This window comes from Anas acuta, chromosome 5 (genome assembly GCF_963932015.1).
Source record: "Anas acuta chromosome 5, bAnaAcu1.1, whole genome shotgun sequence".
Lineage (NCBI taxonomy): Eukaryota > Metazoa > Chordata > Aves > Anseriformes > Anatidae > Anas > Anas acuta.
In genome coordinates, this window is record NC_088983.1 from 27,772,166 (window position 1) to 27,788,704 (window position 16,539).

General features: G+C 39.6%; 1 protein-coding gene across 3 annotated transcripts in view; it reads right to left on the reverse strand.

Moving 5' to 3' along the window:
• MOB2 (MOB kinase activator 2) overlaps positions 1-16,539 on the reverse strand; it is a 111,673-nt gene that overhangs the window by 61,465 nt on the left and 33,669 nt on the right. The window contains exon 1 of one of the 3 annotated variants that reach the window (XM_068683407.1): positions 11,242-11,291. The exons of the other annotated variants lie outside the window; for them this stretch is intronic. Coding sequence (XP_068539508.1) covers positions 11,242-11,276 — 35 coding nt within the window. The 5' untranslated portion in view covers positions 11,277-11,291. Of the gene's footprint in view, positions 1-11,241; positions 11,292-16,539 lie in introns of those variants that run through there. 3 annotated transcript variants of the gene reach the window in all.

The following is a 16,539-nucleotide window of genomic DNA, read 5'->3' on the forward strand; positions in this document are numbered from 1 at the left end:
GACACGCAGGGTACCATCTGTACTGTGCATTTTCATCGTATTAGCTAAGGCACAGCACTGAATGTGAAATAAAACTGGTATAAGCAGGACACAATACTGGAGTTTCAGCTTCAGAGGCCTGGGAGCTTTAAATGCTATGCTCCCTAACATACAAGTCAAGACCACGAATGAAGAGTCTGCTTGCATCTAAATCAGGTCAAAGCTGCTTCATCTTCCATGTGAGGTTAGATTCCAGGGGGACAACATTTTACAGAAGATTGCAGTGAAAGACGGTCTTCAGCTTTGGTATTGCAGATTCCCAACGTATAAAACAGCAATAACTGTGCTTTGGGAACCCCTCTGACAGCCAGGAACTGAAAAGACACAAAGTTTTACTAGTGGAAGCGATTCATGGACAGCCAAGCACCAAGTGAAAGAATAACATAATTCAGAAGACCTGAGCTCGTGATTCAAACCTCACTGCTTAGGCCTGGTGCCTTTTAAAACACCTCGTACATGGCAGAAGCTACACATCAGTTCTGAGCAGCCGCCCTGCTCTCATCTGTGCACATGCACGTACTTTATTATAGACTTCATTGACCAAGTTGCTCAGCTGGGGACACAAATTCATAGCCTCATCACTAGATTCTTGCTTTTTATTTTCAGACATGAGAATAGTTTGTCACTAAAAAATTTGCAAAAAATTTGCACAGTTGCTGCCTGGTCACATTTCTGGTTTTATAGACTTCCCCTGTGAAGTAACCCTGAGAAGTAACCCACCTATTTTATGCAGCGGAAACACCTGTAACACGAAGCATTCCCTCAGTCTTGAGTGATATAGCATCACATCCCTACACACATCTTATGTCTCAGAATCTAGACTTTATGTGTCTTTGAAGATATGACAGCATGCTACTTCAGTAGCCAACAGCTGATCTGGGAGAACAAAGCAAAGTAATCCTATTTGGCGAATAAAATATCTTCTTCCCGGCAAAAGATAAAGCAACTCTAATGGGAAAACCAGAAATTCTGAACTACCACCAGAATTTTTATCCTTTTACTGCACCATTGCCCAGAAGGACAACAGCCGTCAGCAACTTAAGAGTGGCTGAGCTTCCTGCAAAGACCCAGGTTAGATGAGAGAACTGTTTTTTGGAAAAAAAAAGAAGAAAAAAGAACTAAAACACAACTATAACACAACTTAATTTATGACTGTGAGTGACACACAGACCTGACCAGGCACATACTTTGAAGATGAGGACCAGTACCTGGGTGAGCAGTTCCTGCCATGCACGTGCCCTTTTATAAGGATTTCAGCTTGCACACTGGAGAATTAACCTAGATCTTGGCTTTATAAAGCACACTGTTAGGGTCACAGGAACAGAGCTATTAGTTTGCATTCGTAGTTTAGCAGAAGAATGAATTCAAAAGCCAGTCATTAAACCTACTTTAAACAGAATTTCTTGATATGGTCAAAAAAGGGCAAAATAAAGCCTAGCCAGCAAATTGAGAGAAGGTAAGAGGGCAAAAATTATCCTTATATGCTATTCTGGAATATCTACCACTTATCTGGCATTTTTTGCTATTATTTGTTAAGCTTTTTTTTTTTTTAATTTTTTGTAATTAAAGTTACTAAACTACAGTAATAAGCACAGCCTTGCCTATACTACTGTGAACAGGATATAAGCAAAAGCTACACTAATTAGCAAACGATTTTCAAAGGTCAATTATCTCATCATTAGCAAAGCCATTTACATCTCTGCAATATGGAATATCCTCCAATTTTAGAAAGTGAAAAGGGATAAAAATGGATTAAATTGCTTGAGGCCACATAGCACAGTGTCTTGTTGAATAAGAGTTTAGTTGGGCAGAAGCCTGAGCAGCTCCTAATGGAGCATTTCCACACTGTGCCCTTGCCCAGCTTGTACTTAACTTCTGTCAGATGTTTCAGGCAACAGAATGAGCTTTTCTACCAAGAAATACCAGCATTTACATATACTGTGATTACATCTCCTCTCTTTACCTTAAAAAAAAAAAGTATAAGACCAATTAACAGAATGTATATGGCTGGATCTTGGCATTCACATCATTTAAAAATAAGCAGAAGCATAATCACCAGCTATACCTGTCATGTCTGGAAGCAAAACCAAAAAATACAAACAGAAGCTGTCCTAATAACCTTCTAGTTCAATTCTCAAAACCTTAAACAGTATGTTTACTGTAGTAGTCAGAGCAACTTTTAAGGGGTATCACCAGTGTAATAACCAAGATTTTTCCCTGCATTTTCACCCACGTTATACATCCAAAAAGATGTAAGTTAAAGACATTTTGAGCATGCACCATCAAGCAGCTCAAGTTCCAAACTGCAATAGACCGCAGCCTTTAAGTCAGCCTTGTTGAACACACAGATTGTGAGCCAGTTTTTCCATGCTACATTATCATACCATTTTCTTCCCTCCAAAAGAGAGATGTGGTATATTTCCTGTGAGTCACAATGAAAAGTAACCTCTGTGTAGTGAAATCCTAATGTCCACATATTCTGGGAGCACATACAATTTAGTCATGCATGATGGATCCCTGCCACCTGAGCTGGCACTGCTACTGCGCTGTTTCAGTGTCAAATGCCAGCATCTCTGCCATGGCATTTGCTCTGCTAGCCTCAACAAGCAAGCTAGGCAAAGAGGAGTGCTGGGTTCAGCTCCAGATAATGAAAGGAGGAATGCTCTAAGTGGAAATCTGTCTCCAACAGAGTACGTACAGATCTTCATCTCTTTTTCCAGCTACTCCAAACGTCTTCAGAAAAATCTTGAAAAAGCTCAGCACAGCCCTCTATTTCTGATTCAATTCAGACCCCAAAGAGTCATCATAGCAGTGACCACTGCATTCCCAGCACAGCTATTCACGTTTGTACTGAGAGCATCTGTGAGCATTGTGCTTTAACCCCACACACCATTTACAAATCACTTTGCACACCAACAGCCCCAAACCCCATTTCTTATTTTAAAACTCCATCTAGATTGTCATTCAGATCATTCCTGTTTCATTTCTTTTCCTTCTGATAACTAGTTCAATGGAAAAATTATATTCTGTTGATAAATACCACTGGACTCCCCACATCCTAGTACAGCATTGAATTATCTGCTTGTTTTAGAAACAAAAAACCTCAACACATTGCTATAATGTATGATAAAGCTCAGCTCTGAGCAGTGGAAGCTAGAGAAGGATATTATTGCACATTTGCTATTGACGTTTATAAACATACTCATTTCAAATGTAATTGACAAAAAAAATTCTGTGTTGAAAAGCTGAGGATTTTCAGTTATTTGTAAATCATTACCAGAGCACTAGCCAGTTTTCATCCTATACCAGAGGTAAGGAGTTGGAGTTTTTCAACTTGAAGTTGTTGCACTTCACTCTCCTCATGCACGACCCTTATGCAGCACTATATAGCAAAGAATTTGGATAATCATGTGCAAGTTGCCTTATTGCTACCTCTGAAGCTGCAAATGCACAACGAACGATTATGCAAGCACCTAAACACAGCACAAAGCCAGGGCCAGAGTCGTTGCCCCATCCCTTCAATCGCTTTCAGCTTCCCCCATCTCCTAAAGGGTGATATTTTATATTCACAGCTGCATTTAGAGAATGTCACTACAACACTTGGACATTTGTTAATACGGGTCACCATTTCTGACTACATTATTGACCAAGATTACTTCAAGTTTACATATTACAAGTTTTCTCCCACAAACACAAGCTTACTTCAAAGACCATCTTTTCCACTCTCAGTGCACATCGACCACAATCCCACACAAAAGAATTGCTTCCCTTATCTGTAGCTACTGAGCAGCCACCCTGCTTATCGCAGAGCCCGTGACAAAGATGGTTCATGCTAGGAGTGAACACAAAGCAACCACATGCCACAAGGAGAGCACATGCATATATTTCTACATGAATCTTTTAATACAAAGTTCCATCCTTCACCTGCAGCTATCTTAAAATCCCACGGTTCTGCTCCACAAGAAATTTGTGACAAATTTCACAAACTCCATGAAAAAACAACAGCAAATGTTCAAAGAGGAAAAGAGACCGGCTAAGTGTATTAGAAACAATTGTCATCATCTCTTTAAGCTTTGGTTTGTTCCTCTCTGTAGACAGTGCAAAGACATTCAATTTAAAAGGTCTTTTCCATGTTTTTTGTCATGACAGAAAAGTGAAAACAACTGCCATGAATTCAACAATCTCCTTAAGACAGGCTATTTTCCAAGCCTAGCTCAAAATTATACTAAACTACTTCCATGCTATTTCGTCATATGCAAAGAGAGATTTGCCTGGTCCTTGCTGTCACGCTGCACTGTGCTCCAATTACACACACCACAAGCCAAGAGAGATTACAGAACTTCTGAAGTTACTGCTGCAGAAGTGACAGCAATCTAAAATGCTGGTAATTTACAGCAACAGCAGCCAAAAAAAATGGTCACAATACAAAAAAATGAAGACTTTCAGCAAAGAGTCAATGATGACTCATTTAAACACCAACAAATTAGTGAAATTTCTCTTCTGGCAAGTTAATGCTCTAATAAAGGACTAATGAAATTCAGGAAAAAGCTTGGAAGAAAGAAAAACATGAGACACTCCCCTTAATGTTATCGTTTAATTCAGCTTACTGCTGTTCAATCCTAAAACATTTAAAGATCCTCATTCCAAACTCACGCCTTCTACTCTTATATATCATGCCCTTATTACCACATTTAGTTACAGTTCAAACCATAAACAATCCTTGGTGATCTCACTGAAAAAGCTGCGACTACAGTGTATGTGCCTGATAAAATAATTGCTCTGGAAATGTTTTTTCTCACACCAAAACCACCTTCTGTTGCTGCTCAATTCAAGTAGGCAAGTGTTGCTGCCTCTTAATGCACACTCCAATTGCAAGGTCAGGAATAAGAAATGTGCCACCAACTTCACATGGGATATACAGTAACTATTTGAGAACACTTTTTTTTTTTTTTTTGTCAGAAGTGTTAAGTGGAGGGAAAGAGCTCTGTTTTTCACAGTCTAACTTTCTCAAGAATCAATGTCTTGGCTTTCTAAGAGCTAGTTACCTCCATTCCCTAGATGACAATGGCCCACAAGTCTTGTGCAGGATTGCTTACAGCAGGCACTGAGAAGCCTAGTAGTAGGACAGGAGCTGTTTCATGACCACATTCTTTGAAATAGCTTAAGAAATGAACTTACCTTATTTCTACTTGATACTTACAGGACAGCCCACAGAGCAAAGACATTCATCATTATTCAGCTAGCTATCCTTCAAAATGTACAACAGGTGATGCAAAAAAAGAAGCTCAATGTAAGGTTTCTCTGGACATATAAGGAGCTCTTATAGGAAGAAAAGATGGGGGATGTGATAAGCTGACATTTCCACTCCAAGAGGAGTACAAAGACTGTTCCACCTTCATAACCCACAAAGGAAGGCTATTGTTCTCCAGTATTATAACACTTATTAAAGAACATCAAAGGAATAAAATACCCCTGCTCATTAGCTTTTCCAGGTGAGAGAAATTACCAAGAGCAGCATAGTCTGCTCAGAACATCACCCGCCTCAACCCCACCACACAGCCTCGTGACAGGCATGGCAGCACTGAGACAAAACTGCTCTCCGAGTTGGTACCTTTCTATCTTAAAACACCTGGTATGCCAAGGGCTACCAACGTAACCATCCCTTCCTTCAAGGGAAAAGCCCAAATCACTCGGATGAGCTTCTGCAGCAAACAAAAAGCCCTCAAGCAGAGCGCTGAGCGGAGAGCAGGTTTAGGCCTCGGAGGGAGGCCTGCGCACAGAGGCTTTACTCACCCCTCTCCTCCTTGCCACCACTGTGACCCACGGAGCAGTCATGCTAAGCAGCTCCCCTCCTCCAACCCCATGTCTCAGACGCTTCCTGTCTCCACTGGCATTTATTTTCAGCCCTCAAGATTCCTTTCTATACGTTCCAGGAACCCTCTAGCCATCCCCTGTCCAGATGGCAGACTTCAGATGAAGGGAATGGGGTCTTGGAGAGTCTTTTCTTGGCCTGCTTCTCAGCAGCCTGCTGGAACTTAGAGGCAGGCTGAGTCTTGCACAGACAAGGCTCTGTTGCGCTGCTGAAGCCCTGCAATCTCTCTCTCAAGTTCTCCTCAATGCCCTCTTTGTCCCCAAACAAATTTGCCTTAAACCTTTTAGCGGCCTCTGCTTTCCAGGGGCATGCTTTATACAATCTACTCCCTACAAAGCTGCAGAAAGCCAATAAAAGGGCAATGGAAGGGGGCCTTAAACAACACTATAATGGACAACCAGAGCCTCAGCTTTTACTACACACAAAGCAGGCGCTATTCTGACAAGCAGATGCAGAATACGAAGGTAGGTGAGAGGTTTCTGTCCTCTTCATCCCTGTCATCTGCAGGAGATGTTCTGAAACAGGACAGGAATGCAGCAGTTTGCAGTTGGATTCAGTAAGGCCCGAATCATCATCCCCCTGCCATGGACTGCCCTGGTCCTCGTTACCACTGACAGAGATGCCCCCAGTTACGACTGACACTATACATTCACATACAAGCTTCAGGGAATGACTTCTATATAAATCTTGTTTGAAAGCATCCAAATTCTCACCAAAAAAAAATCCTTTAGGTACAGCAAATCTCCACTGAACAACGGTTGAAAAGAAAAAAAAAAAAAAAAAGGTTTAGTAAGATTTATTCAAGATTCTTTTAACTCTGTTCAAATCAAAGGCTGTGACTTTATCTGACTTATTATAGATATAAATGAAACAAAGCTTCTAAGATCTAAGAAGGTTTAAACCCCAAATAAACAAAGCTGGATGCTACAGAGTAGAATACATTTAAATAAACTATTCTAAAATCAAATGCAGTAAGCAAAGCCAATTCCCTATTTAAAGACTAGAGTCATCAGAGGACTCTGATGTAGCTCTTGGCTAGAAAAATTAATTTAGGAAAAAAAACTGCAAGGGAAAGAACAAGCTGCAGAACAAAACCCATCTAAGGCTGGAGTAGTAAAGGAGACATCACAGAAGCTGCCCCAGCACTGAAAATTTCCCAGTTTCACATAGAACCTTAAAAACCCAGCATTTCAAATAAATTGACAAAAACAGTGAAGCAACAGGAAAATTAGGCAAAACATGGCCTTGTCCTTTGAAGGTTAAAGAAAACAAAACCAAAAACAGCTGTTTTCCCCTACAGAAAAAATCAATACAACCTAGAGGCAGTATTACGTACTGCAATGCCACTATTACACTTGTTTTTCTTCAGACATTGACTACCTCTTAAAAATCAATGACAAGTCTAAGGAACAAGATTTTGGCTAAAAAACACTACCTCCTTCTATCTCTTACCATTTATATTTATCATAACACAGGGAGGATATCTTCAGACTCATTTTGACTAAAAATCATACAAGGAATAACCTGAAGAAAATGTATCACTTGGGACAGCTTGAAAAACAGATGCTATTAATGCTATTAAAAACTCTGGCCTTTTTTTTTTTTTTTAAATCATGTATACCACTTTATCTTCCTTAAAATTTGTACATTGTTAGAAAGCAATCTTTATCATTAAGTCCTCTCTGACACAGAGATATCAGAGAGACGCATAAAAGACTCGTAACTAATTTCAGATAGTTCAAACTCAAACACGTCTCAGATAACTCCTTCATTTAAGGGGTGTGATCTATTTGCTGATTAGGGTAATATGCTAACTACATGATAGCATCCATAGCTCCTCCCAAAAACATTTGGGATCGTCTAATTGGGATTTATCTGCTCTTATGAAATGTCTACTGTGTGATTTACAGTCATTTACTGTCTAATAGCTGTAGCTGATAAACTGGTTTTAAGTTCCTGTTTTATCTCCTCCCTTTTTAAGTTTCTCAAGCGATTATAAGAGGTGTAGCATCATCAGAAATGATTTCTCAGTCTAACTTTATACATCCACAACCAATGTCTGACTCCTATTAGAACAATACCTAATATCAAAAACAGAAAATTCAACACAGAAGTTATGATATTTGAAACTGAAATCAGTTACAGACCACTTACAAACCTTAGTTAATAGGAGCTATCTAATAAAAAAATAGGTGGAGTGAGCCAGGTGCTAAAATCATAGAAAATTAAGTCCATCAGCTACAGAGTACTACAGCATAAACGGAGTAAACCATCCCTTTGTGATTTGAGACATCATCCCCTTACTACAGGAAAGACGGCTCTCTTAAGTTAACAGTTTGCTACCCAGACATGTAGATGAAAGCTAGAGATTTCCCAGTGCTGTTCATGGAAAGAAAACTGACAAATCCAGCAAGTATGGCATGAGAAGTTTGGTCTCTGATCCAAACCCATGCCATCTGATAATGCCCATGCTGCTGAGCTTTCATAGAGACCTTTCACTTGTTGGCTCCCTAGCCAGGAGGTGTTTGAAAAACTTGCTATGATTATAGAAGAGATGAATGGTAAAAGAGAGATAATAATCATTTTAAAACTTCTGCAGTTAGACATGCTTTGAAAAAAATGCTTGAAAAAAAATAGTTAAGTACATAAAGAAGGCCAAGCAAAACGACTGAGGGAAAGTAGGTGCAAAAAGACTGCAGTAATACCTGAAAAGATGCTTAATCATATATCAGGATACATCAACAGAGAGAAAGAACAAATATGAATGAACACATATTATGATTAATGGAAGTGACAACTGTTTTATCTTTAAATTCTACATGGTGCTGCTTTAAAGTTGGGAGGAAAGTGCACATGCTGGGTCAAGCAATTACAGCTAGGCTGTAATAGCCTTAGCAGTGAGTGAATAGACCAATAATTTTGCAGCAACTATTTTTGGCATGGCAGCAGCAGAGACAAGAGTTTGCTGCATTGGAATTTAAGCATTACTTCCACATACCTGTATTCGGCTCTGGTTTTAAGGCTAAGATCAACCCAGAAATGGGTGTTTCCACTTCATGAGTAAAGGCCACTCTCCTTGCATCACTTCAACAAATTATCTTTGCGTTCAACACATACAGCTTTAACAGCAGCTGTTTCACTGGCCAGGACAAGAACACACAAGAGCAGGAACAGAAGTGTAAAATTTACATAGTCGCTGAGTTTTACAAGCATCTAGGTCTACCAGTGACACGAGAAATAAGGCAACAATCATCCAGACGATGGGGCAGTAATGCTATAGACTGTAATTCTTGAAAAAAAGCAGATGCTGAAGGCACCGGTGGCTTTATTATGGCCAGCATCTATCTTCCCAATCACATCTTCCACTATTATTCTAAAAACTTACTATGTCACCCTTCTCCCTTTGTAATCTGCAGAGGGATTTTCACACTGATTTGAAGCTAAATACGTGACTACACAGTGTTTCTTTCACCTTCTATTCTGAATATGGGTCTTGCAAAGAAAAGGGACAATAAAGAAATCCAGCTAAATGGTCACCAATTGCCTATTCAAATCCAAAGGCTGGGTATGCTGTGCTTAGCCCCTCTCTACACACAGTCTGTGGAAGCATGTTTTAGGGTTGCTATTTTGATATCTTCATACCAAAGTTTGTTTAAATTAAGCTTGGCTAAGAAGTGCTAAGAACGTTTGCTCCAAGACAACTGTATTCTATTACCAACAGAGGAATGCCTCCAAACTGTCTGCTGAAAGCATTTTTGTCAATAGTGCACTGGCCTGAGTAATAGAAAAAATAAATATTTATCCCTAGAAAATATACCTTCAGTATCCTTAGCTTCAGTATCTCCAGTCACCACAAAGCTTCCTGCCAAAATCACCCAGCTTCTGTAAGTCTGTGTGAAAAATGAGTAATGCTTTATCCAACTCTGTAAACAGCCACTGCAATTTGGAATGGACTGTGATAGAACCACTCACTGTTACAAAACTTCAGAATCATGCAAAAGGTTGTATATGGAATATTTTTTAGGTACTTGATATTACTATTGCTTTCAGAAAAGAACGGAATTTGCTGTTAGTGCTAGAAATCAAGAGGGGTGGAGTACCCTGAGAGTACAGGACATCCACGTTGGCAGCAGCAGTGGGAGGGAAGGGCAAAAATTCTTGCCCATACACAACCACACTTCCCATAAAATAAAAAAAATCATAATTTCAAGCTCACTCCATCACTCTGCTTATATTTTTTTTTTTCTACACATGCTAAATTTCTATTCTGAGGTTGTGGTTCAGAAATCTAACCTAACATTATATTACAGGGCAGGGCTCTTCATAAAGCTGTCCAAATTGCCTACCACATCTTCCATACCAACAGATACATCTCATCAGCTAGCAATGGACTGGCATTTAAACAAATCTGCATGACAAGGATGTTTCAAAGAAACAAGAGGTGGAATTAAAAGAAAAAAAATATATAGTTCTAAACATGGTGTCTGAAGGAAACTGAATTTTAAAGAATTCTTATCTTGGATCTGCAGCAGATCCAGCAGCATTACAAACTGGTCCAGCCATCGGGCTCGACGAAGCCTAAATCAGTAGCAGCCCGTCTGTCTGGAGAGCCTCTCAACTCACTGTAATTAGGCATAAGAACCCCTGCTTTTCATTGCATTTGCCATATGCTATTTCCTGTGCTTAAAATTGGAGATGGAAGGGCCATCAAGTAGGGGGTAGCAATTTTAGAAAAGGAGAAAGTGAATTTCTGACATGCAGTTCCTGTTCCAAGTTCTTTGTGGTTCTACTTGTTAACCTAGGCAGTCTCTTTGAAACACCAAATGAAGTCAGAAACAATTTCTTATCTCTTGCTCACTAGCTTGCCACCTGCAAAGGATAAAGAAACAACACAAATAATTTACTTTGAGAAAAAGTTTTTCAACCTTCAACTGCAATGCCTCAGGTCAAGCATGAAGCGACAGCAGAGACCCTGCAGAAAACACTAATCAATTGGTTCAACCATATTGAATAACAGAGGAATTTACTGAATAAAGTTGACAGGGAAAGAGTATTTGTAGAGCACTCCGTAAATTGCTTCAAGTTTGTGTCACATAGAGAGGTATGGCAGAGGTACATTATTAGCCTTTTCTGAGCCTTTTCTCAAGCATTAGCTTAAGGCAGAAAAGCCAAGCCGGAGACACACAGGACTTGGGTTTCTCCCTCCCTGCTGCTACCCATCCAGTGCTTCTTCCCCCTCACCAGTAAGTTCTCTTCCAGCTTTTGCCTGCTCAGAGTACCACCTCATGTCCACACATGCCTGCACTAGCTAATGTACAAAATTGTCTTACCAACAGCAGCACAATGAGCAGATGATGAATTCCATTCCAGCAAAATTAACAGCAGGGGATTTCCAACAAGATGGCAGAGTAAAGCACAGTTAGGATACTCAGAGAAATACGGGATGCACAAGATAGCTGATTACTGAAGTACAGCCTGAAATGCTGGGAGCACTTCTCCAGAATTCAGCAAGATGCAACTTCTAGCAAGTACAGTGGGAAAGAAAAAAGGTTCTCCTCCAGAGAAAGTGTATACACGGCTCATTCTCAAAAAGAGCTGTCTGAAAGAAAGTGTTTTCGGCCTTTCTTTTATCTGTCAGAATAGCTGTTATCTAAAGTTTCCTCCTCTTCTTTTAGGGTAGGACTGTTAAAAAAAAAAAAAAAAAAAAGAAAAACACTCCTCCCAATAAAGGAAGATTTAGCAAGTCTTTTGCAAGTGCTTTTCTCTATCTAGTTCTGCTACTTCTTAAATCAGCTTGGAAGAAAAGAGTAATTCCAAAAGAATAAATAAGTAATGAGAGCTATTTTTTCCAGTCCTTCCTATCCTCTTTTACAACATTAATTTCAGAGACTCATGTTACAAGCCCAAAATATCTTTTGAGTCTGTTTTTTTCTTTCTTTTTTTTTTTTTCCTCCTAAAACCCACCCACTTTCTTGAAAAGCAATGAAATGGTCACTTTATACCTGCTCTAAAAAAGATTTCATAAACTCCATTCATCCTGTTGTTTATTAGTCAAAAGAGAAAAATACCCAGCTGCAGAGCTTTAAAGCTCCACCTTGTGGAAGATGCTTATAATAGTTACACCAGCAAGCTCCAGAGGAAAAACAGGACTTGCAATTAATAACGTGTTTGACACTTACTTTGTCATCAGTCAAGCAATACCATAGTCTTAAATGCATTCTACCCCAGCAGGAAAAGAAGCAGTGGAGGATTACTAATAAAATGAAAAGCTCTCTGTGGACATAGAGCAGCCAGGCTGTATGTGACCAGCAAATAGCACACACAGCAGTCCAGAGCAGATCCTGCTTTCACCACGTACGCTGACTCTGGACTTACCTGCCTGTGAGCAGGAAAGCAGGCAGTCACAGACAGATCTGTTGCAGTTACCTGGCTGATGGGTCGATGACCAAAGAACGGAGCAACCCTGCTGTTAAGAACACACAAATGATTAACAGAGCTTAATCTGGTACTACATTGGCCCTGGTTTTACATAGCTATTCCGAAAGCTATTTCCAAGCCTTCTCCAGCCACCTATTAGGAACAAACTTAAATTATAACATCCACATCTACCTATTCCTAAAGGCCGGTGTTTGCCCACGACTGCATCTCCTGGACTTGGAAAGAAACTGAACCAGTACTGCCCTCTGCTGAAAAAGGACCCTGCATGTGAAAACTACAGCAACTCTCATACCATTCTAGTTTTGTTTCATGTACATAGCTTGTTGGTTTTTTTTTTCTTCTCTCTAAGCCTTTACATTACTCAGCATTCTGTTTTATTTCTTTCTTTATTTATTTACCCTGCTTTTTCCTCTCCATGAGGGCTGTGAAGGCTACAAATAGGTTTACAAGCTTACATAGTACAATACCATGTCAGCACGTACAGACTCTGGAGATCAAAGAGCTGCTGTACTAAAGCACTGCACATGCAGTTCCTGTTTTCAAACAGTGTAAGACCAAATAAAGAAAACCAAATTGGGGTGTAGAAAAATAACCCCAGAAAAACTAATTTAGACTTTTCCTTTATCTTCTGCAATACAACAGTCATGACAGTGTATTTTTTTTGTGTGTGTAGTACAACCTAGACACCTAAAGAACATATATCCATATTGATTTAATAGTTTGAGTTAAAACGTATGTCATAATTAGTAACTGAATATTAGCAGTAACTACATTGTCCTGCCCAGTGACAGGACAAGAGGCAAGGGGCACAAACTGAAACACAGGATGTTCCAAGCTGAATATGAGAACATGCTTCTTTACTGAGAGGGTGATAAAGTGCTGGAAATTTATGATTAATTAAAAAAAAAAAAAAAAGCAATTGGAGATTAAATATATCCTAGCACATAAAGAGAAGCAATTTACCTTCCCACACTATATTTTTTAATATGAAACTACAAAGTCTTTATTCAAAACAAAGCAAAGCAAACCACACACACACAAAACACCCTACCTCAGTCTTTACTGCAAAGTATAAAAGCTTGTCTTAGCTTTTATAGTTCACAGAGCAGGACCAAAATCATTGACAATATAAAAACTGTATGGATGGAGGTCAAAAGCCTCTTTGTGTCTTAACACTGACACAGTAAAGACTTTAAAAAATGGCATGCCAAAGTAAAAGTATCAGTCATCCCTAGAATGTGAAAATCCCTTGTTTAAACCACACTTTGATAATTCCTTGTCATGAAATCAAAGCTTCAGTCCAAAAATGACATCTAATCCATGAGTTTCAAAGCCACTGTTCTCTCTGACCCCCATATGAACCCAATAAAAAGGCCACTCAAACTATTGGTGTTAAAAGGATCAACTCCTTTTGCCCCTTGCTTTACTCCGGCTATGCTCATATGCACACAATTATTATTTTTTTTGCCTTAGTTTACTTGCAGCACAAATCACCTCACTCAAAACTAGATGGACCACGTCATCCGTGGAAACGTTTGTCTCACAACGAAACTGAAGGAACGTACAAAAGCTGAAAAAGAAAGAAGCAACTTTTGTAGTATTTCTTACAAGGGACGGATGGAGATATGTAAATTGCACTTCTAAAAACAGATGCAACCAAATTGTTCCTGCAGCAGTAGGAGCACCAACATACCTAGCTAGTCCTAGCAAGTCCATATTGCTGAGACAGAGCAGAGTAAGGAACGTTTTAGCAATTTATTCCTCAGAAATTAGAAGTGCTGTAGCTAGATTATGTATCTGAAAGGCCTGAGTGCTGCCACGTGCTTTGTCTGTATAGCACTATCTTTCTGCTTGGCAGCCTCACCATGCTTTATCACTCTGACTTCAGCTGCCAGATGCTTCGTCTCTTCAGCCAGGAGATATTATGCCTGCTGAACCACTTAGTCTGCACACGTAAGGAAAGCACCCATCACGTGAAAGGGCTAGCAGGAACCGATGCGTGATTTTTAAACCTACAGCTTCTCAATGTTGTATTAGATTTACTATCCGAAGGAAAAAGAATTCGTTAAATTCCCAAGATCCTTCAGAGGAACTTGCAGGAGAGAGCTGTTTGTGAACAGAGGCAGGTTCTAAATCCACTTCAGAGCATGTCCCTTCCATCATGAAAAGTTAAAGAGCAAAACTTTATAAATAGAAGGTTGAACTTGGACTGCTGGGCTGCACAGAGCGCCGCATGCAGACGGTATTATTACAAGAACAGCCAGATAATTCACTCAAACTACAAGAACTGGGCAGAAAGCTGGGAACCACAGAAAACTCATGCTTGTTTCACCCTACAATAACAAAAAGAAATATATATTCATCTCCAGCTTTTATACAAATTACAACCTATAGCGACTGAGGGCACAGAGCAAAATGCCTCAGTTTGCCATAATGATGCTCTCTGACAGCAATACGTACCGTGACCTTTAATCCATGTAAGCCTCTCCTCTATGTTTAAAACGGAGTCAGGTTAGAAGTGTGGACTGCAATGCCAGATTACATGGCTCACTGACTAGCTCTCCTATATATTTCCCCTATGTATTTTTCTTCTATTTAATAACCAAGATGTTTCACTATTCTATTGCCAGCATCCTGAAACTTGCCTGAAACTTCATGCAAAGTGCAGTTATGCTTATTGTGCCTGCAGCCCCCAGCTATAAAAAAAAGGATGAAGATGTGAACCAAACACCACTCTGGCAGAAGAGGTTAAGCAGTTAAAAAGAACAGACCCTTGTGTGCAATACTGTGACAATATGTGAGCACTACAGTTTCAAATATCCTACCAGCATAAGGTTCCTCATAAGGGAAAAAAAACCTGCAGAAAATACTAAATAATTTCAGCCACTTTCTTGGAAAGTTGTATTGGTGCAATAAATAGAAATGACAATAAAAGTGATGGAAATTTTAAAATGCACTGGGGATATATGAATTTATCTTCCTAATTTGCACATTCACTCCACCTGACCACAGAGATACTGTTTTCTGAAGCCTGAAAAGAACAACATTTTCAGAAACACTGTCTTCTCCCAATACTACCAAAAATTATAACACTTGCAGTTGAGCTGGCAGACAGGTTTGAATTTCCACACCTTTACAGATAAAATAACTAAAACTCAAAACCCATTCGAAGAAGAACCAATAGCAAACTTATTTGTCCCATCTGGTATAATCTGTGGGGAAGGGTCAACTCCTGAATGAGCCTCTTAAGAGAAAAATCTGTGTTTTGGTTCTCTGCATTAAACTGTTGAGAAGGACATCAACAGGGAAAAAATAAACATGTGCCCTGCACAGCATATAGAGAAGTTAAAATGTCCAGCCTTTATATGCACCTGGAAATTTAAGCATCATTTTGAACACACATTTATATTAATTATCTCCTGCACTGTCTACAGAATTGCACATGGGGAAGCAGTTGGACTCCACAAATTCAGCTTCTCCTGCTGGTTTTCAGCTTATGTTTCTTCATAATGGATGAGCATTTCCAGTGCAACTGCCATCCTTGTCTTTAGTCTCCACTTTAATATTTTTTATTACAATAATCTAAAACACTAGATCATTATCTCATCATAAAATCTTTAATGTCTAGCTAATTGGCAATGTCAGCATTACATCCTTAACAGAGAATGACCGAATCCAGCCAGTCTGCAGTGAAAGCAGAGGACCCCCTCCCAGTTATCTTGGGCCATGCGATGTTAAGCTGCTGTTACTGCAGGGAAACACACAGCCCTTGGGTTTGGGGAAGACAGCAACCTGTCCTATTCTGCTTTGCCCGGTTTAATCTGGGATATCCACAGAACACAATGACAGGAAAATCTAGTCCATTTGTAAAAGGTACCATTTTCTCTGAAAAAAACACCCACAGGAACAAGCCATTTTCCCCCACATTTTTTTCCTACTATGACTACACAATATTTGATTCTGTGAATTATTTCATTTGAGTGACCATTATGAACACTCAACAACAACAACAACAAAATCAATGTCAGACAGCGAGGCTAAGCTAATTATGTCTGGCATGCTTTGCTGTTTCTGCAAAGCTCTCACTGACCAGCAGTGTACTTCTCATCCACATACATAAAAAAGCACTTTCCAAAACCTGCAAGCACTTCCCCTGCTCTGTATGTGCTACAAAAGCACACCCCCACAAA